The sequence below is a fragment of the Coturnix japonica genome, chromosome 13, assembly GCF_054131305.1.
Source record: "Coturnix japonica strain WE chromosome 13, WE-NBRP24, whole genome shotgun sequence".
NCBI classification, from domain to species: Eukaryota; Metazoa; Chordata; class Aves; order Galliformes; family Phasianidae; genus Coturnix; species Coturnix japonica.
In genome coordinates, this window is record NC_140675.1 from 16,045,210 (window position 1) to 16,067,206 (window position 21,997).

A 21,997-nucleotide genomic window follows, 5' to 3' on the forward strand; every position below is an offset into this window, starting at 1 on the left:
CAACGCTGCGCCTCAGTGCGGGGGGAACCGAGCGGAGATGAGTGTGTGTGTGGGCCGGAACCTCACCGTAATCCTAATACATGTTTTTATTAACCCAGAATCTACTGACATTAATTCCCATCTAACACATACAAGGAAAAGGAGTTGGTTCAATGTTTTCACAGCCTCGAGGAGGCAGCTCCTCCCTGTACAACCCTCAGGGCGCCGCGGGGCGGCTCGGCCAGCGCGGGGGGCGGGATCCAACGCAGCCCTGCCCCGCTCTGCCCGGCCCTGCCCCGCTCCACAGGCGGCTCCGGGCGCTGCCGGGTCGGTCCGTTGAGGCTCCGCGGTCCCGGTAAGTGCTTCGTGTGGCGGGGCCGTCAGGGCGGGAGCTGTGGGGAGCGGCGGCCATTCGGAACGGCGGCCATTCCGCCGGGAATCCCTGAACGCGGCGCGGTTGTTTCCTCGGGGTTGTTCAGCCCAGAACGTGGAGCCCAATGAAACAGCAGCGGTTCGTGGCAGCGGAAGGGCGTTAGTGAGTCCCATGGCGAGCAACTGCTCTGCCCGTCCCCGCGGGCTCCTTGGCTGGCGCTGCCTCCTTGAGGCGCTCAGATCGACCGGCTGAACCCGTTTGTCATCGGTGGGAAGGTGGGAATGGCTGCGGGCTCCATAGGGGCTGCTGGGCGCTGCACGATGCAGCCTGTGCTGTGCTGCCCGATGCAGCCTGTGCTGTGCTGCCCGATGCAGCCTGTGCTGTGCTGCCCGATGCAGCCTGTGCTGTGCTGCCCGATGCAGCCTGTGCTGTGCTGCCCGATGCAGCCTGTGCTGTGCTGCCCAATGCCTCCCGCTGTCTGCAGCCCTCAGGTCTCTTTGGGCTGAGTTACAGCACGTCCATGAGCTGCTGGGGTGTCACTCAGGGATTGTGCTGTACCAGCTGCTCCATCACAGCAGCTGCCCTGCAGAACTAAGCAGTGTTTTGGCAGCGCTCTGATGTGAATTTTCCCCTCTGGTTGTACACGTGCACTGTGTTTGATCACATCAAGTGTTGTCCTTGCTGCTCACCTCCCGGTGCTGGTGCTGTGACTCTTGGTTGTAATGGTGAGAGAAAGGAAAAAATAATTGAGACAAACGTTGGAAAAAGCCTGAAATTAGTAGGGATGTGATTGGATTTAATAACTGTTTGTATTTGACGTTTTCTTCTTTAATTACGTAGCACAAGGCTGATTTTTATAGGAAAAGTGGGTCGTTGTGCTCTTCTTTGCTGCTTATCCCGAGGAAAGCTCCTGCCGTGGACACCAGAGGCTGAACAACAGGAGCACAGCAGCAGTAACAGCTGCTGCGTGGTTTGGATTTGTGCTGTAATGCAGCAGTGCAGGGTGTAAGCCTTGGAATGGAGCTCAGGCTTTTTTGTAAGGCTTCTTTGCCCTGTGCTTGGAAGCAGCTGGCATTAGTCTGGCTGTTCATGTTGTCCTTAGTATCTCAACATAGCCCTGTGGATAAATGCCTGGTAGGATGAGTGGAATTGAGCAGGAGTGAAGGCACTTGTATTGAGGACACCTAGAGCCTGGGGTGAAGGGAAGCAGTGCAAAGCCTGGGCATCATATGCCCTGGGAAGCAGATTTCCTGTACCAGCACGTGAGTGTGGCTGCCTGGCAGCGTGTGCTGCAGGTGATGGATGGAATTGAGCCCTTCCACACAAGGTTCTGTGCTGCAGAACTGCAGCTGCTGGGCACAGCGCTGTGCTGAGATGGCTGGGGTGGAACCTGAGCGCCAGGAAAAAACACCCTTATGATTCACCACACCTTCTTTGCATTACGTGCCTGTTGCACCAGTGGAGCTGTAGATCCCAAGTGCTTTCACTGAGCAATGGCAGTAATGTGGAAGGGCTGAGTGGGAAGGTGCTGCAGGGCGGCTCCTCTGGTTCTGTTGTGGAACTGCCTGTGGTCTCTAACGCTGCTTCATATGTCAGAAGGCCTTATCAAAATATACCAAGAATGTCACCTCCTGCACTTAGTGTTCTGCTGTTGTTGCATATATGATTCTATTTTTTTATCTTTTAAACTTTCATTTTGCTTAGTTCACTTTGGCCCCAGGGGTAACCAAACCTTCCCTGTTCTGTTCCCCTGCAGTCCAGGGAGTTACTAAAAAGCTGAGGTTTCTGAGCTGTCTCTTTTTGTTAAGCACAAGCTCCAGGACAGCATTTTTTCATTGAACCTCCATGTGATGGAAATAGCCCAGCTGTAATTCTAGCTGCTGCCTGACCTGCACGAGGCAGAGGATGAACTTTAGGACCATGGCGCTGGCTGCAGCCCTGTGCCCAGCTCCAATGGTGAAAGGCTCTATTCTCCCCACAGCGTTTTTGGAAGTGTGCTTCAACTCTTCTGCTCCACTGACTGCAGTTATCTGGGTTGTTAAAATAATGCAAATCAAACCATCTTCTGCTCCACTGACTGCAGTTATCTGGGCTGTTAAAATAATGCAAATCATTAGAAAGGATCGACCTGAGTGGGTTATAGCATTGTGGGGGGGAGGCGTCTAATGTAGGGAGCACTGGGAGAGTGATTGCTTTGCTATGGCAGATTTAAGTCAGTGGGAGGACGTTGTAAGCCTTCAGAATGTATTAAATTTTTTGCCATATACCAATTATTACTGATCATCATGTACAGATAAATCCAGCTGCTTACCTTTCAAATAAAAGGAAATGCAGTGGGAAGCCTTTGCCTTCTGCAAACCCAGATCTAGCACTGAGGAGCTGAAAACCTCACGGAGGTACTCGGGGCTTGCTTCTATACAGCCAAATGCAGATCATAGTTATTTATTGGCCAGCGAGCAGTTCCATGTTGGGTTTGTTCTTTAAATAATGGCTCATTCCATTTTTGTTTCTTTTCCCACCCAGCTTCTCCCCTCTGCCTGCATGGTGTGTTGGAACAGCAGCTGCTTCTCTCAGTGCAGGAGTTAAAGTGCCCTCCCACAGACATGGCCGACGAGGACCTGATCTTCCGTATGGAAGGGATTGATAATGCTAGATTGACTGACGTGACCTCTGGAAATTATCTGGATGCAGACAGTGATGATGAAGACAACTACTATATCTGCCCAATAACTGATGATCCAGTTTCTAACAAGTCTGCCAGTAGTAAAGTTGACAATTATTACAGCAGCTTAGCCAAAACCGAGCAGTACAGTTCCAGCTCTTCTCCTAGAAACTCCTTTAGCTACAAGGTAAGTACTGGCTGCAGCCTTCAGTAAGGTTTGGATTTTGCATAGTTGGCATGAGAGAAATATTCTGTAACTGCTCCGTTTCTTTTAACTAATGCTTTTCAGTGAAATAAATAAGTCTGTTGTCTCCAGACCTGCAGTTAATTCCATGAAGCCAGTGGTCTGACACTGCCATTGAATTGCAGACTGTCTCTCTTAGGACAGGAGGGGAATCCCCAGGAAACAAAGCCTTAAAACCAGAAGTGATAAATGCTGCATGGTTGGGTACCCATAGCATGTGCTGCTTATACTCACCTGGAGTGGCCCTCAGATTTTCTTTAGACTAAGGTTTAGAGTTTTATTAATGCATCCATTATTAAAATATTAACGTTGTTTATTTAATAGATACTCTGACATCTCACTTATGCCTAATGCATGCTTTATTTCTGCAGAGATACCAGAGGTTTTATGTAAATTTTAGCTAATAAATAATCCTTGAAAAGTGAAACTGCTTTGTTTGCAGTAAGATTTTTGCCAAAGCTGGTTAGTAGAAGTGTTAAAATGTACATTTCCTAAAGAATATGAGGAGTAGAAAGCTTAGTATAGACAAGGGGACAGATCTTAATGTGTGTTGTGCTAGACAAGACCTGTGGGGAGCTTGGTTTGACATTATTTCGGTAGTAAAAACCTGTCCCTGTGTTTGCATACGTGTGGGAGTTCTGAGTCATGTGGCCAGAGATGAAACTGATAAGGACTTAAACTGCAATAATTTCCTCTTTCCTAAGCTATCATGCTGCTTCTGTTGTAAGCTTATGTCCTGCAGCAGGGACAGCAGAATATGTGTGCTGTGCTTTGGGCTTTGCAAGGCCTGCTTTGGGATCTTGGCTCCTAGCACAGATAAAATGTGATCAGATGTGGAGCAGGCAGCTCTCCAAACATTGCTGAAGTCACAGAAACGATGGTTTCTGATACAGAGTGAAGCAGCCAGCCAGGGTGACAGCACCTTAACCCACCACAGCCTTAGTCTGCCTGCAGAACAGGCCTCAGAGCTGCTGGCGGCATAGGATGGGCTAAGGAACTGCAGATGGAAGAGTTACTGCCAATGCTGTGCCTTTAGACAGCCCTCAGCAGTGATTAATTTGCTGGTTACTGAGCATGACCCTTTTAACTCCTATTTGCCAATGAGAAAATTGCCAACTTGAACAGGTTTGTTGACAGATGTTCTAACAATTAACTTAAATGAGGGATTCAGTCTAAGAGTGGCTTTTAAGTGGAAAAAACTTCTTTTTAATTAACAGAGAGGAGACTATTTTGTCAGTTGACTTAACCACCTGTGTTTTCCTACTTTTATGTCTCTCATGCATCCTATAGAATGACACACAGCATCGCTCTAAGCACGGCTCTGTGGTTGACCGTAGTCGGGTAGGTTAAAACAAAATGAACACCATATCTAATAGATGTATAAAGTTTTGTTTTTTTTCCCTTTTTTCCCCCTTCTGTGGCTGTTTTTGTTCATGATTTATTTCTTTTTTCCTGAAAGAACTGCTTGCCTCAGCCCATATGTGATCAAGGCAGCTGTTCAGGGAAACAATACTCACCTGCTGTTCTCCACCCTGAAACAGCACTTCCTTTAAAGCATGCCTCTGCATTTCCTACTGTGGGCAAGGACAATAGTAGCAAGAAGTCTGCTTGGTCTGTATGGCAGCCATATGCTGGAGGAAAATAGCACTCAGCACATTTACACAGCATCCAACTTTCTGTTCATTTAGACCAGAGCTGTATGCAGAGCACCCTACAAGCTCAAGTGCAAAACTCATTTATTTAAATCATTTCTATGTATCATGGGCACATCACCTTTCAGAGAGGCACCTACTTGAAAATGGTTTGATGTAGGTAAAGGACCACCTGATTCTCCTTGTTTCTGTCCCTGCCTATTCTTTGCATATACAGTTACGTGTGCCCAGACCTGTATGAAATGTGTATCATCACATGATCTGAGGCAACAGCATTTTTGTTACTAAGCATGCAGAAAGAATGAGAAAAAAAATAAATTACGCTGTGCCTTTTAATCTTACTTTACTTACCATAGTTTTCTGTTCATTTCATGGTTTTCTTGGTGGAAAAGGACATGTTTAAATTGTCAGTGTGCTGATTTGCTGCCAAAATATGAATAAATGCGGCCATTTAAAAACCTCTTCACAAACTTCTTGATGTCATTGCTGAAATAATTGTATACTGCATCATTTAACATTTTGGCTGAGATTTAAATATCAAGTAGAAAATAAAATTGTTACTGTTTCTGCATATTTAAGTTGTGTCTCAGAGGCAGTAGCGGGGTCCTTGAGGCTGGTATTTCCTCACTCACAGAGATGCTGTTTGACTGAGGAGCCCTTTCTCCTGCTCACCTCACAGAAGGCATCACAGGATCATGGCTCCAATTCTCTTGGGGCATTACAGTATAAAAAGAATGATAAAAGTGTTGAGAGAAATGCACCTGATAGAGCTAGCATAGGAAGGTGTTAAACTCCAGCAAACTCCTTTGAGCTTTTGCAGCTGACTTGGTGTGGATTGAAATAGTTACTAGTCTGGGATTGTTATAATAATCTATTTTATACAGTGTGCTAATTTCTACTTTCTTACGCTGAGCAGTTTGCAAGCTTTGGTGATTATCAAAGTGCTTTTCCTCCTTCATATTGCTCTATTGCTATTGCTCTTTTCATGCTTATACTGCCAGCAAATTCTGTTAGTTACAGAAAGATAGAACGATAGAAGGGAATTAATGTCATTTAGGTGTGACATTGCTATTTGTATTGTATCCTAGGGATGTTTGCCAGTTACAACTTTTACAAATTACATTTGGTGTGTCCTATACCAGATTCTGTTCTCAGTAAATTTTGATGGTAGGAATTGAAATGAAACCTGATGTGGTATGTTTCTGACCTACTATATTATAGCCAAAACTCTAAAATATCAGGGTAATCTTCTGTACCAAATACAGAGAAAGGGAAATAAAATGATGGAGGAAGTCTGCCATGTCCTGCTCCTGCTGTCACCAGTGCTGTGGGAAGTTGTGCAGCTGTACCTCCTTGTAACATTGAGATCCTAGTGTGCCCTAGAAAATACCCTTTTCATGGGCTGCTGCTGACTGTAAATAATTCACTGGTTTGCAACTCCTTCAGGAAACCTGGAAACATGCTATTGAAAAAGCAAAGCACATGCCTGATCCTTGGGCAGAATTTCATCTTGAGGACATCGAGACAGAACACGCCACTCGCTACAGGTCTGGGGCTTTTTTGCTCTTAATGCTGAAATGAAACAGAATCTGATGTCTTATGCAGGGCCTGTGAAATGTGGTGTAGAGTGTGTGTTCAAAGTGAACGTCTTAACCAAACCTCCCAGAGGTACATAAATACTGCATGCAGTCAGAAAATGAAACCTTTCAGCAAGACACTGTCTTGTTCTTCTCCCTCTACCACCTAAGCAGTTTCACTATGCGGATAGGAAACAAGAATTTTCTGATTACCTTATTAATTATGAAAACTTAATCTAATAAGGAAATAAATTCCAATAAACAAGCAGATTTTTTGCAGTGTTTTATATTTATGTTGCAAGTATTTAAATAGCTTAGGAAAAAAATGATACTCTGTGCCTTTCCCAAAATAACAGTTTCATTGTTGCTTACCCATGCAGTATTGCTGTGGAATTTACATCCTTACAAAGCCCAGAATAGCTCAGCATGGTGTACGTGCTGAAACCCAGTCTGGCCTGTGAGCTATTCTCAGTGCTTTAGGCCTTGCCAAAACATTTACCCTACTGACACAGGTTTCTAGGAGGAATGGGTAGGAGTTAGAGACCAGTTAATGACCCCTGAGCATCAGTGTTTGGGGAGGCCTCATTCCTATCACATGACACTGTCACTCTGCACTCTCCTTCCCCACAGACTGCATTGGGTTTTACTGTATTGGGACTTATGGGGGTGAGGAGAAACTGGAGTCATGGTTTGTATTACTGTGGGGTTATGCAGAGACTTGCTCCCCTCGTGATGCAGTGTTGTGCCCCTCTGCTTGTCACAGCCATAGCCTGTAGAGGTTGGTACAGCTCTTCGTGCCCACAGTGAGCTGCTATCACAGAGATTTACTACCAAAGTAGATGAGGCCTATTTTGCATCATTACAAAACTCAAGCTTTGGTAGCAGAGTCTGTTTACTGTCCATAGTATGCAGCGTCCATTTGAAGAGGGATAATTTTTTTCTTTCTCATCTGGAAGACTAACCATGTAAGGAGGGCAGGAGCACGGTGGGAAGACTGGAAGTTGGACTGAGTGGCAGCAGGACTTTCAAGCAATTAATTAGAGATGAGGAAGTACAGGTAGTGAAGGTGGGAGGATTTTGGTTTGTTCTGCATTATTTTTAAGAAGCACAACTTCTGGGTTTGCAGGTACAATGCAGTTACTGGAGACTGGGTTGAAGATGAAGTTCTCATCAAGATGGCTTCACAGGTAAGATCATGCTGCCCTTTGTGTTTATTAGCCCTCAAATTTATCATTTCCTTGTTATTATTGACTAGTGGCAGCAGGATTTTTTTCTCACATAAAAGCTTTGATTCTTCTTTTCTCCTTTCTTTTCTGTTCTGGCTCACCCATTATGTTTTGGTATCCTAGCACACTTTTCTTCCCCCAGAAGAGTAGAATGTGGAGTCAGGCCTTCCCCACCAGCACTGTAAGAGCCATTTGATTCTTTTCCCATCTCAGATGGGAAGAGATCTCTGTCCCATCTCAGCGCTCCCATTTCCTGCTGGCCTCATCTTTGCCTGGCAGTAGGCCTACTCATTTTCACTATGTGGGGATAGAAGCTACTGAAACTTGGCAGTTAAATCCTGTGATTAGGGATGAGCTGGAATCACCTTGCTCTCTGTGCTTCTTTTCCCCAAATTATTGTCTTTAGTGGCTGGTGGGTTTCCAGTTTTCCTTGAGGGTATAGAAATGCTATAGACCCTATTTGAGAAGTACTCCAGGTTATAAGGGGGAAGGCACTGTTGTGTCTCTTACTGGTTAGAAATTAACTTTGTGAAAATGACAGTGATGGGTTTGTTTATTTCTTTTCCCAGCCCTTTGGCCGTGGAGCAATGCGAGAATGTTTCAGAACGTAAGTGTTTGTTGGCTTTATCTTTATTGCAGTATTTTCCTCTGTGGTGACTGGAGTTTCTCACAGATGTGACATCTATGTAAAGTGCAGCTCCCCATTGGATCCCTGCTTTGTATTTCTAAAAGGCATTACTAAGGGGTTTACTTCTGTTTATGCAACTCCAACCACAGCACAGGGAGTGGGATTCAGAATGCAGATCATTCTCTTAGGGAAAATGCAAGGAAGTGCAATGTAGGTATCCAGTGAGCTTGCTTTAGAAAGCCAACCCATAGCCTCTACTGGAACCACAGCAGCATGGATAACGTGCAGTTGTGCCTGGCTCTAGCAAGTCTAATCATTCTAGCAATTAGAAATTTGTAAATTCGTGCTATTTTAACCATCTCTTGGAGGTGAAATACTCATAAAAATACAGAAGCTGCAGCTTTGTTTCATTTTTATTGGGTTCTAAATGTGCCATAGTATCTTTAAATTCGGTGTGAGGCTGTGTGCGCAGTCTGAAGGCCATCTTCAGGCCCTTATTTGGGCACAGAAAAAAGGGGAAGAATAGTTGAGCTCATGCAGTGTCAACTCAGAATGCCTTCCTTAGTAAAGAAGTCTGTCCTCACGGAGTTTCCTTTGGGTCATGTGTACCAGACATCTTGTCCTGAGTAAGACAGAGCTTGAACGTTAGCAGTTATTCATTCCAGAACAGTGAAGTATGAGGGAAGGCAAGAGGAACTATTTTGTTGCCTTCTGAATATTAGGAAATATGTGTATGGGCATCAGCATCTAGCTGTAAATGAGTCTGTGCCAGAAGAGTGCCCTGTTCTTTCAGTTTCTGGTTATGACTTTCCTGGAAAACATACGTGTGCACTTTTAGGTTTTGTCTCTTCTTTCCAGCTGCAGAATCTAAAGAGGCTGCATTTCATGTCTGGTTTCATTTCTAGGAAGAGAAGCTCCTGAGGATCAAAAACAACTTGAGGAAAAAAGGGGCAGAGTAACCTCTCAGTTATTCAGTTTTTTCATTGTTTTGGAATGGATTCATGCTGGTGGCTCTGTGCTTGCAGACCCACATACATAAGAGCAGTAAAGAAGCCTAGGAAGTAACAAATCTTAATCTGCTGACACTGCTTTTAGTTTGTATTTCTGCATGACCAAGTTTCACATTAGGGGATATCTTGAGTAGTGACAGAAACAGATTTATCTTTGCAGCTTAACCTATTGTACAAAGAAAATGTAATTTATGTGCCATCTCCCTGTTCCTAAATCTTCTATAAATCTCTGTGGAGCACTGATAATTCCCATCTGGAGTTCTGTAGATTTATACAAGTCTTTCTTCATTACAGTGACAGCATTAGCTGTGCTTAGTTCAATAAACTTCAGGGAGTGTTGGCTTGAGAAGAGCACATGAGATGTTTTGTTTTATACAGTGGTGTTTTGTTTCTTAAGAGACCTGGACAGATTTCAATTTCTGTCTAATTCTTAGCTCACTTGCTCCTTCCTTCCAAGCCCTGTGTCACAGTGACTGTGTAACCCTACAGGAGGTCTTTTTCTTCAATACAGGGACCTGTGGATTAAGAGATTTGCACATCAGCAGGCGCTAAAATTAGAGCAAAAACTGTCATCTACAGTTTTCTTTCTTGGAGTACAAGGATATTGAATAGTTGGCACCTTTGCGTGCTGAGAAAGCAGCACTTTGCGCTTGTCTTAGGAGAGGTTTGTCTCCTCTGGTTTCTTGCTTGAAATGCCACTCCTTGTTCATTTCTACATAAAGTAATTGCTGGCTGTAAAACTCCCTCATACTCTGTTTTGTGGATTTATTTATTTATTTATGTATTTATTGAGGGGGGTGGTGACAGTAAAGTCAGGAAAGGTGTAAGTTCACTGTGGAAATGAATAGCAGCAGACACGTGAAACAATTGCTTTGAAGGCTCTCAGCCATTCATAAGGAATGCTAGTTCTTCCTTTTTCCCCTGCCTGTGCTTTGCTTTTCAGATAATCTATCTGGTACATGATGTAAGATCCACCCCAGAGAGAGTAATCCTTTTCTCATGGCCTGACATTGTCAGTGGAGACAAAGAAATGGGGAAGACTGAATTAAAACAATTCTTTTTTAATCCAAAAGTGCTTTATTTTTCAGGAAAAAGCTATCCAACTTCTTACACAATCAGAACTGGAAAGCTGCCTATAACTATGTTGCCAAGCGGTACATAGAGAGTGTAGGCAGGGAGGTGTATTTTGAGGATGTCCGACTTCAGATGGAAGCAAAGCTCTGGGGAGAAGAGTACAACCGGCACAAACCACCCAAACAGGTACATTCATGGGTCTTGCTATGCGATAATTCAGTCCTGCTCTTCTATTAGATAGTTTTCAACTGCATTTAAAGGGGATTAGTTGTTCATATTCTATTACATTTAATTGCTGAATAGTCTCTTGCCCTGCTCTGTCTTTTATTAAATGTTGGTTGTGTTTTAATGAAATAATTGCAGAATGTGTTTTAATGAAATAATTGCAGAACTTCCCTTCCACTGTCCAAAATTAGGCACTTTGTGAATGTCAGACTGTCCTCAGGTGTTGACTGAACACCAAAATCAAATGATGTTTGCTTCACTCTTTTTGGTATTTACCCAGCTGCTTTTCAGATAACCAGAGATGTCACAGTATTGATTTCCAGCAGCAGTTTCAGCAGGCACTTAACTGTTAGTGCTCCAGTAAGGTAGATGCTTAAGTCTTGTGCACCTACCTAGTTGGATACCTCTCTGACATTGATAGCAGGAAGAAATGGGGTAACCTGGAGCTGCTCAAATACAAACCTCCCAGGACCCAAGGACTGGTCAAGAAATTTTCCAAATAATTTAGATGCTGTAACTCTTTCTCCTTTAGGTGTCTCAACAGTATGTAAAGGGCAAAGCATTAAGTTGAGTGTAACTGCCAGGTGGATGGATCAAACCAGGCTCAGGGCATTGAGAGCAGCTTTTGTCCTCTTTGCAAGGGATGTGCACAAACACATGAGATTCAAAGCTGGTCTTTTGTTCCTGGACAAAAGCACCTCCAGCAGCAATCTGCTTTTTAAAAGGCAAGAATTACAATGCAAGGATGAAGGTCTGGGACTGTCCTGCATTCCCAGGCAGTAGCTGCTGTTTGTTGGCTGTCTCTGGTATGCATCAATGTGCATAAACTGCTTTAATCTGCTGCTGGCAGCAAATGCCTGACTGTAACCATGGCTTCAATAATCGCAGTGAGAGTTACACACTGGTTTCTCCTTTAAGAATGTGTCTGGTGCAGAGGGATGAGGTGGGGCTGATACAGAAATATCCAAATGGTATAAAGTCTTCAGTCCTTTGAAGAAGCACTTCTACAAGTTGTGCAGCAGTTACTGTGTATCTTGCAGACTCTTTGCAGCACATTCCTAAAGTCTCCAAAGAAACAAAATAGCCAACATGTGCTAAAAATTTTTCAGAATTAAGAATTTTTACAGAAACAAACTGTTTTGAAGTGACTGCATTTAATTTATGAAATTCCCCCAATAGCCAAAGAAGCACATGACTTATCTTCCATCCCTCTGTTAAACAGACAGATCTTGGCAGTTATTTGGCTTCTTTTTCTGGCAGAGTGTTCACAGCTGGAGCATTCGCACGCACATTGATCTGAAGACAGTATTCTGTTAGTCACTGTTTATTTTCCTTCCCTTTGTAGGTGGATATAGTACAGACCTGTATTATTGAAATGAAGAACAGACCTGGAAAGCCTCTCTTTCATCTGGAACATTACATAGAGGGCAAATACATCAAATACAACTCAAATTCTGGATTTGTGCGAGATGACAACATTCGTCTTACTCCGCAAGTGAGGCTTTGTGTAATGCTTTCCATAGAGTCTGCTGGGAGCAGTTTGTTGGCTCTGTTCAGAAGTGTTACTGCCAATAAAGGAAACTGCAGGCGTTACACCACAATGCCAAATGTATTTCTCTTTTTGCAGTGTGTCCTCCCCTTACTTGGGGCCTGCTTTTTCAGAGCTGAGCAGTTCTTTTTTGCTTTTCACTGTCTCTTGATTTTTAGTGGAGTTGAACGTGGTTAAATACTCTTTGGGAACCATAAGCCTATTGCCTCTAAGAAATTTGATGCCTGTAATTATTATTAAAGTCCCATTGAATTAAGGAAGGCTTTAATTTGTAGTAAGTAGTCTGCTTTTGCCTCAGAGTAATACACAAAAGGGGGTGGAAGGTATCTAATTCATCCAAATAAGCACTGTCTGCGTTTGTGCTTAAGAGCATGTTTTTATCAGCTGCAGTGTTTTACGGGGAGTTGAGAGTTACATTATTTTCATTTTTCCCTGTTTTTAAGGTATTTATGTGATGCTCAATGTGAGCAGGACGTTTATGTTCAGTGCTGTGTTTTCACAGTTTGGGAACAAAGTGTTCTGTGAGATTTGCTGCAGTGAAAGTGTTTGTTTATCACTGCCAGTCACCTCCCCCAGGCCTGGCAGTGCTTTTTTGGAGGCCTTCCCAGAAGATCCTAATGGCTCAGCTTTCTGCCAAAGGGCTTTTTATGCCTCAGTCTTGGAACACAGCATTTAAAGCATACAATGTACATTTCACTGTCTGATACATGAAGGCAGAGCCAGATCAGCTGTTCTGGAGGGCCTCCCAGTGGGCACAGTAGTGAAAGAATAATTCCTGGAGATGCTCATGTTTTCCTTTTGCATAATGTGGTGGGGTTTTTCCTGGTGGCAGAAACGTTGTCTGAGAGCTGCAGAGCTTGGAGATCCACCAGCACTGCCAGAACGTTTATGCAGAGGTGATTCTGCACTGGCTCTGCTGGCTGCTGGTTATTCCCTCTGCCCAGCAGCTCTGAAGGAGCTGTATGGGAAACAGAATTTCCTGTACTGGAAAGAGGAATACAGCATGTTCTCATGGTGCTCTTTGCCCCTACCCCTGTTAGCCCATCTTTGAGTCGGGCCAGGTTGGACAAGCAGTGTCAGAGAGGCAACAGACACTTCTTTGCATTCAGCAGATGTCTGAAATTTTCATCCACATTTGGACCCTGGGAAGCAATTACTTCTTCCCCAACAAATAATGTTGAATTTATTTAGCTGCTGCATAGGATATTGGGTATTTTGATGCAGCCCAAGTGGCAATAATTAATAAAACAGTTTATGAGGAACTGCTTCTGTATAATTGTTTCTGTTATGCCCTCCAGGTTAAGATCAGGGCAAAACCCTGCTTGAATGACTTGCATGATTTCACATGAGCCAGTCAGCCAGAATTTATGCCCAAGTGTAATCTGTGCAACTCCAGGCTTACACGGGGACAAAACTCTGTAGTACCGTTTTAGTTTCTTACTGCTTTCATCATGATGTTCCTACCAGGTCTGTTTCAGTAGTACAGGTGTCTGTTCTCATTGGCAATTACTGAGCGGTCACAGGAAGCGTTGCTGGTTTTGGTAGTTCACGGGTGAGTTTTCTCAGACATCTGTGTTCTTTGCAGGCCTTCAGCCACTTCACATTTGAGCGCTCGGGACATCAACTCATCATTGTTGATATCCAGGGAGTTGGAGATCTTTACACAGACCCTCAAATCCATACAGAGAGCGGTACAGATTTTGGAGATGGCAACCTAGGTAAAACCAGTATCTTGTTTCTTGAGTTAGTGGATGTGTATTTTTTTTCTTCTTGCTCTCTGCTGAGCAGCAGCTACATGGCTGAGCAAGCAGACACTTCTCTGAGGGCCTTGGAAACAGCTGGGGAACCTCTGTTGTAAACAGTCCTTGTACAGGACAGCTGTTGCTATCACAGGCAGATTTAAAACAGGAGCTGATTGTGGCTTATGTCTGCTGGCCCATTCTTAGGCCAAACAAGTCATGAAATGAAGTAGTTTCCTACAATGTGAAAGCAATAATTATGGCCTTTAATTTCCTTGCCACATTGCATAAATGGGCATTGATGAATGTAGAGTGGTAAGTCTTGCATGTTGTTAAAGCTCCATACGTGAAGTTCATAAAACACAGCAAGTCTTGTAAGCACGATCGAGTTTAGATGTTGTTTTCTCTCCAATTTTGTTTGATTATTTATTGTATTCTATGCATACGTAGTTGTTGAAGATTTTGCAGACTACTTTTACTCATTTGTTTCTTTACAGTCTTCTTTTGGCTTCTTAGAAAACTCTTTAGAACTTCAAGCTTTTAATAAGTAATCCATCATGTAAACTTTGAGTAAACACGTCTTTTTTTCAATGCCACAGGTGTTCGAGGTATGGCCTTGTTCTTTCATTCTCATTCATGTAACAAGATCTGCAAAAGCATGGGCCTTGCACCGTTTGACCTTTCATCCAAAGAAAAAGATGCCTTGGATCATAGTAACAAATTGCTGGTAAGTGCTGGTGGGAGGTGGGGGGGGGGGAAGCAATATAGCTGATTTATTCTGATTTTAAAAGCACTGTTAATAAAACTAAAATATATAATTTATGTGGCAGATAAAACCATGTTAGTTACTGATGTTGCAGTTTAAAATAACAGCAAATTTTAAACTGCTGTATGTTAATATACTACATATTAACATGATGTTATGATGTGGAATACTGATAGCAAAATTACAAAACCATGACACTGTGTTTGGCTCTGAATTCATGCATTAACTTTAATAAGTAGAGAACATTGCAACGCAAACATTTAGGACCAAATCTTTGAATGCTAGAATTGTTGGTAGGGTGTTTGTTTTTTTTTTAGGTCACAAAACTAATTTGGAAAGTAAAGAAGAATAGCACTGCTCACCTTTAACTGATCTCAGCTTCAGTTGATGTTTGCAAGATTGGAACCTGGGGATACATTTTGAATTAAATTCATTCTTAACCCAAATTTTCTCTGGCTGCAGTAATGCCAGGACTTGATATTTTGTTGAGGTCTAGAACTTTGCAAAGGGAGTTATGTGTACATGCTTACTTTTCCCCCTACTTCTGTGGAGGACCCCTATGGAGGAGCAGTCACACTGACTTCTGTATCATACTCAGAATACAGTGAAGCACTATTAATGGGATGCTCTTGTTAATTTGCCAAGGAATCGGCTCAGACAATTCTGCGTGGCACAGAGGAGAAGTGTGGCAGCAGCCAGGTGAGAACCATCTCTGGCAGTCGGCCTCCCCTGCTGTCCCGCCTGTCTGAAAACTCTGGAGATGAAAGCATGAGCGATGTGGCATTTGACTCCCTGCCCTGCTCTCCTTCTTCTGCAACCCCCCACAGCCAGAAGATGGACGTGCTTCGTGAGTGCTCTTCACACTTAACTTCCTTGAGGGTTCTTAAATATTTGGCAGTGACTTGTGTTATTTGGTTGGTTTTAAATACACAGTATGTTATATTTAGTCAAAGTACTTCTGTGTGGACAATTGATGTTTTCATTTCTTAAGGATGTTTTTATTAAAAAACTGATTGAAGTAAGATAACGTCTTTCTCCCTAGGCATGTTATCCTTAGAATAAAATGCACTTTCTTTTGTCCTAGATTGGCCTGTGTTCAATGAAGTAGATAATTTGGTTCACAAAGACTGTGACCACCTTGATAACCAAAGGGTGAGTGTCTTTCCAATGAAAAATGAGATTGCCGTTCCTTAATGAATATCTCTTCAAGGAGCTATCAGAAGGCTTTGCTCAGTAGGAGCATGTGAGGGCTCTCAGTGCTGCAGGTCACATTACCTGCCTGAATTTGTTGTTTCTTATAAAGAATATTTTATTTTGTAATAGTATTTTTTTCTTGTTCAGAAATTTATTTACATGTGGTATATTTTAACAGATAATTAAAGTATGTATTCATTCCCCTGCCTGCATGTTGCGTGTGCCTCTGGTGCTTTTGCTAGCAGCTGTGGTATGACATCTAAACAGAATCCCCATTGATTAGGTCTCTGCAAATATCCACACTGTGGGATGTTAGAGAATCTTAGCTGAGGAGACTGCAGTAAGCTTCTGAAAGGAATTTTCCTACACCGGGGATGCCATACCAGGGCTGTCCATTAATTGTTTCATCTTTTAACTGCCTAAGACTCAAAACTACATTAAATGGACTCACGGCTTGATTGAATATGCATCCTTGATTTTTATTTATTTACTTGTAATGTATCTTAGAGGTAACATGGACTCAAACTGTACCTTCTGAGTCACTAAGTCGTGCTTTGTCTGTCAGAGTAGCACAACTTACATTACTAAACCAAGCAGAAGTTTTCCTCTGTGGAAGTGTCAAGCTGAGATCCTTACGAAGTGTAGTGCTAATTCTTCTCATCTTCTGTAGGACTTTGAAAATGGTGGAGACAGTGGATATCCCAGTGAGAAGAGAAGTGAGCTAGAAGATCTGGATCATAGAGACAAGGTAGGAACCTGACTGTGGGCTTAGCAGAATTAAGCCTTTTGTTCATACTTGAAGTGATTCAAGTGAACTTGCACTCATTGGTTGCTTTAATCTAAATGTTGCAAATCTTTACGTTACCATAGGGCCATTCAAACAACAACCGAAGACATGAATCTGATGAAGACAGTTTGGGAAGCTCTGCAAGGGTAAACAAAGCAGAAATGTTCATAGACAATGAGTTTACCACTCTGCCTGTCTCTGCTTGTTCTGCTCATCTACCATTTAACTTTACATCACTAAATCAGATATCAGTTTTACTTCCTTTTCAGCTGCAGAATTTCTGCTAATAATAACTTACCCCTCTGTGTTTGTTCCTTTTTGTTTTTGTCTTTATTTTTCACTTAAAGAAATACCATCATAAATAAATTGACGCCTCTGTAACTGATACCTGGTGTAAATTAGTGATTCTGCCTGGGTTTCTAACTCAAAAAGAAATCATAGTTCTGTGGATTTTTTTTCTGCCTAACTTGATATTTCATTTCTGCACTTCATTTTCAAATTGTGTCATATACAAGCTGGGTAAGATTTTTAAAGCCTGTGGTATTGTAAGTGCCTGCACCACTGTGTACGTAACTGAACTAGGTGAAAACAGACCTGCTTTTATAAAATACAGCCTGTCATAACTAGTTTTTTAGAATAACAAGTTATAATCAGTGGTATTATCCATAGAGGTGTTGATTTCTGAATGGCAATCAGAATGAATAGTATAAAAGTTTTAATTTGGTATTATATTCCATATTTCAGATAAGTGTGGAGAAGTGGAATCTCTACAATTCTTCCAGAGTCCACATCCACAGACCATCCTGCGTTGCTCAAGAAATTCAGAGGCTCAATGCACTAGAACTTGAAAAGAAAATTGGAAAGTCAATCCTTGGGAAGGTAGGATGGATTTGGTAATTCTGTTCTTTCCATGTGGAAAAAGTGATCTTGTATTTTTTTTTTTGTGTATGGGTGCCTCCCTGTGTGAGTTAATCATGCAGGTGAAAGTAAGTGGCAAGTGTGTAATGCTTTCTGTCACCTAATCATACTTCATGAGGGATGTCTAAGTTTAGGAACCCGTGTATGCCATCTGCCTTTAGACTTGCAGTAGTTGGGCTCCTTTGGAAAGGATTCTGCTGTTGATTCTGCAGGAACGTACACAACTTTAAGTAGTTACCTCAGTGAGGTATTTCTGTGCCTCAGTGAAGTATGAGCACATGGCTTCTGAAGAATCAAATCTGTACTTAAACTTGTGTATCTTTCTTGTATTACCATGTTCTAGGTTCATCTGGCCATGGTCCGTTACCATGAGGCTGGGCGTTTCTGTGAGAAGGACCAGGAGTGGGATCGTGAGTCGGCTCTGTTCCACCTGGAGCACGCTGCAGACTGCGGGGAGCTGGAAGCCATTGTTGGGTTGGGACTCATGTGCTCTCAGCTGCCACATCACATTCTTTCTGAGGTCACCTTAGAGGTAAACAAGGAAAAGGAAAGAAAATTTGAAAACCCAAAGTTGTGTTCACTTGGAAAAATATGAGAATAGGAGGAAATGGAGACATAGTGATGGTGTTCTGTAGCCTCTTCAGAGAAAATGCATGACTTTGTAGTTAAGGACTTGGACAAAGCATCAAAACCACTGCCTGCTGATGATATTGCTGGAAATCACTGTGTATCTTTAGGAAGTTTTTTTGAAGTAATTTTATTATTCATCTCCTCAGCAATTTCGAGCCTGTTTTTCAGACATGTTCAACACTTGCAGCCATTAGTAACCTGCAGAACAGGCATTTAGTGTTAGAGAAAGGATGGGGTGGTTTTACTTAAAAACATTCATCTTAGAGGTTTTCTTTATTTTACTAGGACACAAAGGAGAACAGAAAAAAAGGATTTGATTATTTGCTGAGAGCAGCAGAAGCTGGAGACCGACCTTCCATGATTCTGGTAGCAAGAGCATACGATACAGGTGTCAATCTAGGTTCAGACAGGTACTGTGCATGACTGAGTAATCTAACTTCTAGTTAGTGTATTTGAATATTATAATTGCTGCACATCTTCTGTTCGCATGAAGAGCTATTAAGCCATAAGACCAGAAGCATATAACTGGTAATGAAAGCTCACTGAGGAGCTCATCGAGATAACTTGATAACTTCTCCATAAAGTGACCCCAGCCTCACCTGGTATAGTGACCTGGTGCTACAATGCAGAGTTAGTGAGCCTCTGTGAAAATATTTGTGTTTTTGAAGGCTATCAAAGCTCTGAAAGTCTAGTGCAAAATTGAATTCTGAATCTACAGTACAAGGAATATTTATTTCCTAAGGTAACAACCTTGTAAATGTTTTTTAACATCAGAGCACAGGATTGGAAGGAGGCTCTGTACTGGTACAACGCTGCCCTGAACATGACTGACTATGATGAGGGAGGTGAATATGATGGCACTCAGGATGAGCCCCGGTATCTGCTCCTGGCCAGGGAAGCAGAGATGCTAATGACAGGAGGGTTCCACCTGGACAAGGACCCACAGAGATCAGGTGAGTCCACGTTTTTTTATATATACATTGTTCAGCTGCTATAAAGCATTCAGAGGCTCGGTAATCTCAAGTTGTAACGACAGTGAGTGATGTAAGGCTGAAAATCCTGGGGGGGAGGGAAGGGAAAAGATTTCCCTGATGACAGGGGTAGTGGGTGGTGCCTGCTCCTGTCTTGTGGCACACCAAGAAGCTGGCGTTATCCTTCACTCCCTGTGAGGCCACTGAACTGCAGGTCGCTGCTTGTATTTTAAGTTACACCCATAACTTCAGGCCCTATGCAGCACTGTCTTAGTTATTATGTAATCTGTATGTTAGGCATATAAATCTATACAGACTTGTTGGAGGCTCCTGTGGGATACTCCTTTTTATGGTCAGTGTAAATACATTGAAGAGCCATCAGCAGCCAGGCGTGAACTTAAAGAGTGAAAGCCAGATTCCCAGCTGATGTAACTCTGCTAACAGTAGTAAAATACCCAGTTGCACCCATAGATCTGGCCCTGTGTTTTTAACCCAATTTCTCTTTTTGTCCTTTATGATAGAGAGATGCCTTTACCTTGTCAGTGTGACTGATACTGTTTCCTGCCTTAGGTGATCTCTACACAGAAGCAGCAGAAGCAGCAATGGAAGCAATGAAGGGCAGACTGGCAAATCAGTACTACCAGAAAGCAGAAGAGGCCTGGGCGATGATGGAAGAATGACATTTCAATGAAGCAGTTCTTGTATATAAACTTTTTTTTAAAGAATTACTACGTTTGCAGCTAAAAAGATATATTTTTGTGGCGTTAGCGGTTTTTTGTACTTTAGTTTTCTAACTTCTTTTGAAGATGAAAATACAAATGCAGCTGGGATGTAGGTCACTATAGTGTATTTCTGTCAAGTGTTTTCAAGCTGTAGTACAGACACTCTTGACCTTTTATATAGACATATATTTTAACTGTTAAAACAGATGAGGCTGATTTTTTTTTTTATGTTTATTTTTCACTTTTTTTTGGATGAAGAGCGAACCCAAAGACTGCTTGGGTTTCACATGTTCTGCTTTACATGCAGCAGCTGATCAGTGTGTTTACATTTTTCTTCTCCCCCCACATACAGAATAAATAAACTTCCCTACATTCACAGCATTTCTTCATTGTTGGCGTATCTCGCCAAACTTGCATGTGAATGTAAATGTGCAATATAAGCATGTGAAGCATGCAGCTCCTCTTTTTAACAAGTCCCATTCTTTCAGTGGGCACTGGCTTATTTTCAGATTAATTCTAGATAGAATCCTTGGAGTTTGGAGAGGTGGAGGAAAAAAGGTTTCAGAATAACAGTGAGGTTATTCAGAGCGGAATGTGTTATTGCCACCATTGCATATTTTACTATCAGAAGAACACCAGTGATCCTAAGGAGGTGAGGCATCCAGCTACCGCTCTCATTTTCACACTTTATACAATATAACAACCTCACTGTGTAGGATTCTGCTGATCTCATGTAGTAGTACTTACCCAGTGATTTCCAGTCTGTACTGTATTTTACAGAGACATCTCAGTTCTTGGCAAAGCAAGGACATCTCGCTGAAAATGAGCATACACTTTCCAGCATTTCCAGAGGGATATTTGTAAAACGTAGGCAATGTTGATTTACCTATGTCTATGTATGGAAAATAATTTATCTGGTTTAAATGGCTTTGTGTGTTTTATCTGCTCTCTTATGGTTCACGTAGTAACTTCACATGATGCTTTGATAGATTTGAGCTGAATGATGAAGGATAGATGCACATATATATGTTAATTTCCAGATTATTTTGGGTAATTTATTAAATACTACCATACGGTACAGAGCTTATTTTCCATGGTATTAACACCAGGGAGTTTTCATCTGAATTTAACATCATCTCCTGTAGTTTACAATTGAGCTTTCTAAAAGGTTCTTCAGAAGAGACTGAGAATGGTTTAATGGTATTAATTGTCAGTTACAAAAAATTGCTGATTATAAGGAGGAAACACTATAATCCCCAAACACTTGAATTCCTGTATCTTGTCTGCATAATCTTAAGCCATACATGGCGGTGGCCTTTTTGCTCTCCATATTGTTTAATTATTACTTGGTGATGAAAGGCAAATGTACCATTCACCTCTGAAGGTGGTTGAACAGAGAGTGTTTTGTGCTGAACTTACAGTGCAGGCATTCTAATGAATAGAGATAAAAGGTTTTGTTTTCCCTGTAAGGTGTTGGTGCCAAGAGTTTGAGGTTTTCCTTGAGAAGGAAGCAAACGTGCAACAACCCCACCAGCCATGTAGGGAGGAGAGGAGATTGAATGCAACCGTCCAAAATGTGTGAGTAGAGTGTAATTACTGACACTTCTTGATGTAGATTAATTTGCTACATTCAGTAATTACTGACAGCTCTCCATAGATCTGATATGTCAATGTCCATCCACATAGCTCAGTGAAAAAAATACCATGATCAGTAATTTGTTTGCCAATACTTTTTAATGCTGTAGACTACCCTGAGCCCTCGGGTGGTATCCTGTTAGTGAGCTGTACAGTGAGGAGGGCTGACAGCAGTTTGAAAATCATTTACAGAAATATGCACAATTTGTTTTGTGATGTTCTTTTGAAGATAACGAGAACTGCATTGCCAGGCTGTTGGAATGATGCTCTGTGCTGTGTTTTTAATCTATTCACAATGAATAAAGAAAAATCTGTATTTTTAAAAAATGTGAGAATAAGTCTTGAGGTTTGGCCTGGTGCCATTTATCCGGGTGCTTTGTTCCTGAGTGTCAGTGGGACCACGGCTGAGGTGAGGACACGATGGAACCTCTTCTTC

At 42.3% G+C, this 21,997-nt stretch overlaps 1 protein-coding gene across 2 annotated transcripts; it reads left to right on the top strand.

Moving 5' to 3' along the window:
• The first annotated feature begins 277 nt into the window (after window positions 1-277).
• EEF2K (eukaryotic elongation factor 2 kinase) lies at window positions 278-21,888 on the top strand. 2 transcript variants are annotated; one of them, XM_015877138.3, is made up of 19 exons: window positions 278-334; window positions 2,876-3,201; window positions 4,549-4,599; window positions 6,357-6,457; window positions 7,614-7,674; window positions 8,283-8,320; window positions 10,440-10,611; window positions 11,996-12,145; window positions 13,785-13,917; window positions 14,538-14,665; window positions 15,350-15,551; window positions 15,789-15,856; window positions 16,569-16,646; window positions 16,769-16,831; window positions 17,430-17,564; window positions 17,947-18,135; window positions 18,519-18,643; window positions 19,008-19,186; window positions 19,775-21,888. In XM_015877138.3, the coding sequence occupies exons 2-19, from the start codon at window positions 2,956-2,958 to the stop codon at window positions 19,882-19,884; spliced, it is 2,229 nt and encodes a 742-aa protein (XP_015732624.2). In that variant the 5' UTR covers window positions 278-334; window positions 2,876-2,955; the 3' UTR covers window positions 19,885-21,888. The 2 variants fall into 2 exon arrangements, with proteins under 2 accessions (XP_015732624.2, XP_085370289.1); XM_085514163.1 differs by lacking the exon at window positions 4,549-4,599.
• The last annotated feature ends 109 nt before the right edge of the window (window positions 21,889-21,997 follow it).

Excerpts from the sequence above, each read along its gene's own strand:
- EEF2K (XM_015877138.3), top strand. The coding sequence starts at position 2,956 with ATGGCCGACGAGGACCTGATCTTCCGTATGGAAGGGATTGATAATGCT. Across the intron at positions 10,612-11,995 it reads GGCACAAACCACCCAAACAG|GTGGATATAGTACAGACCTG; the intron begins GTACATTCATGG and ends TTCCCTTTGTAG. Across the intron at positions 15,857-16,568 it reads ACCACCTTGATAACCAAAGG|GACTTTGAAAATGGTGGAGA; the intron begins GTGAGTGTCTTT and ends CATCTTCTGTAG.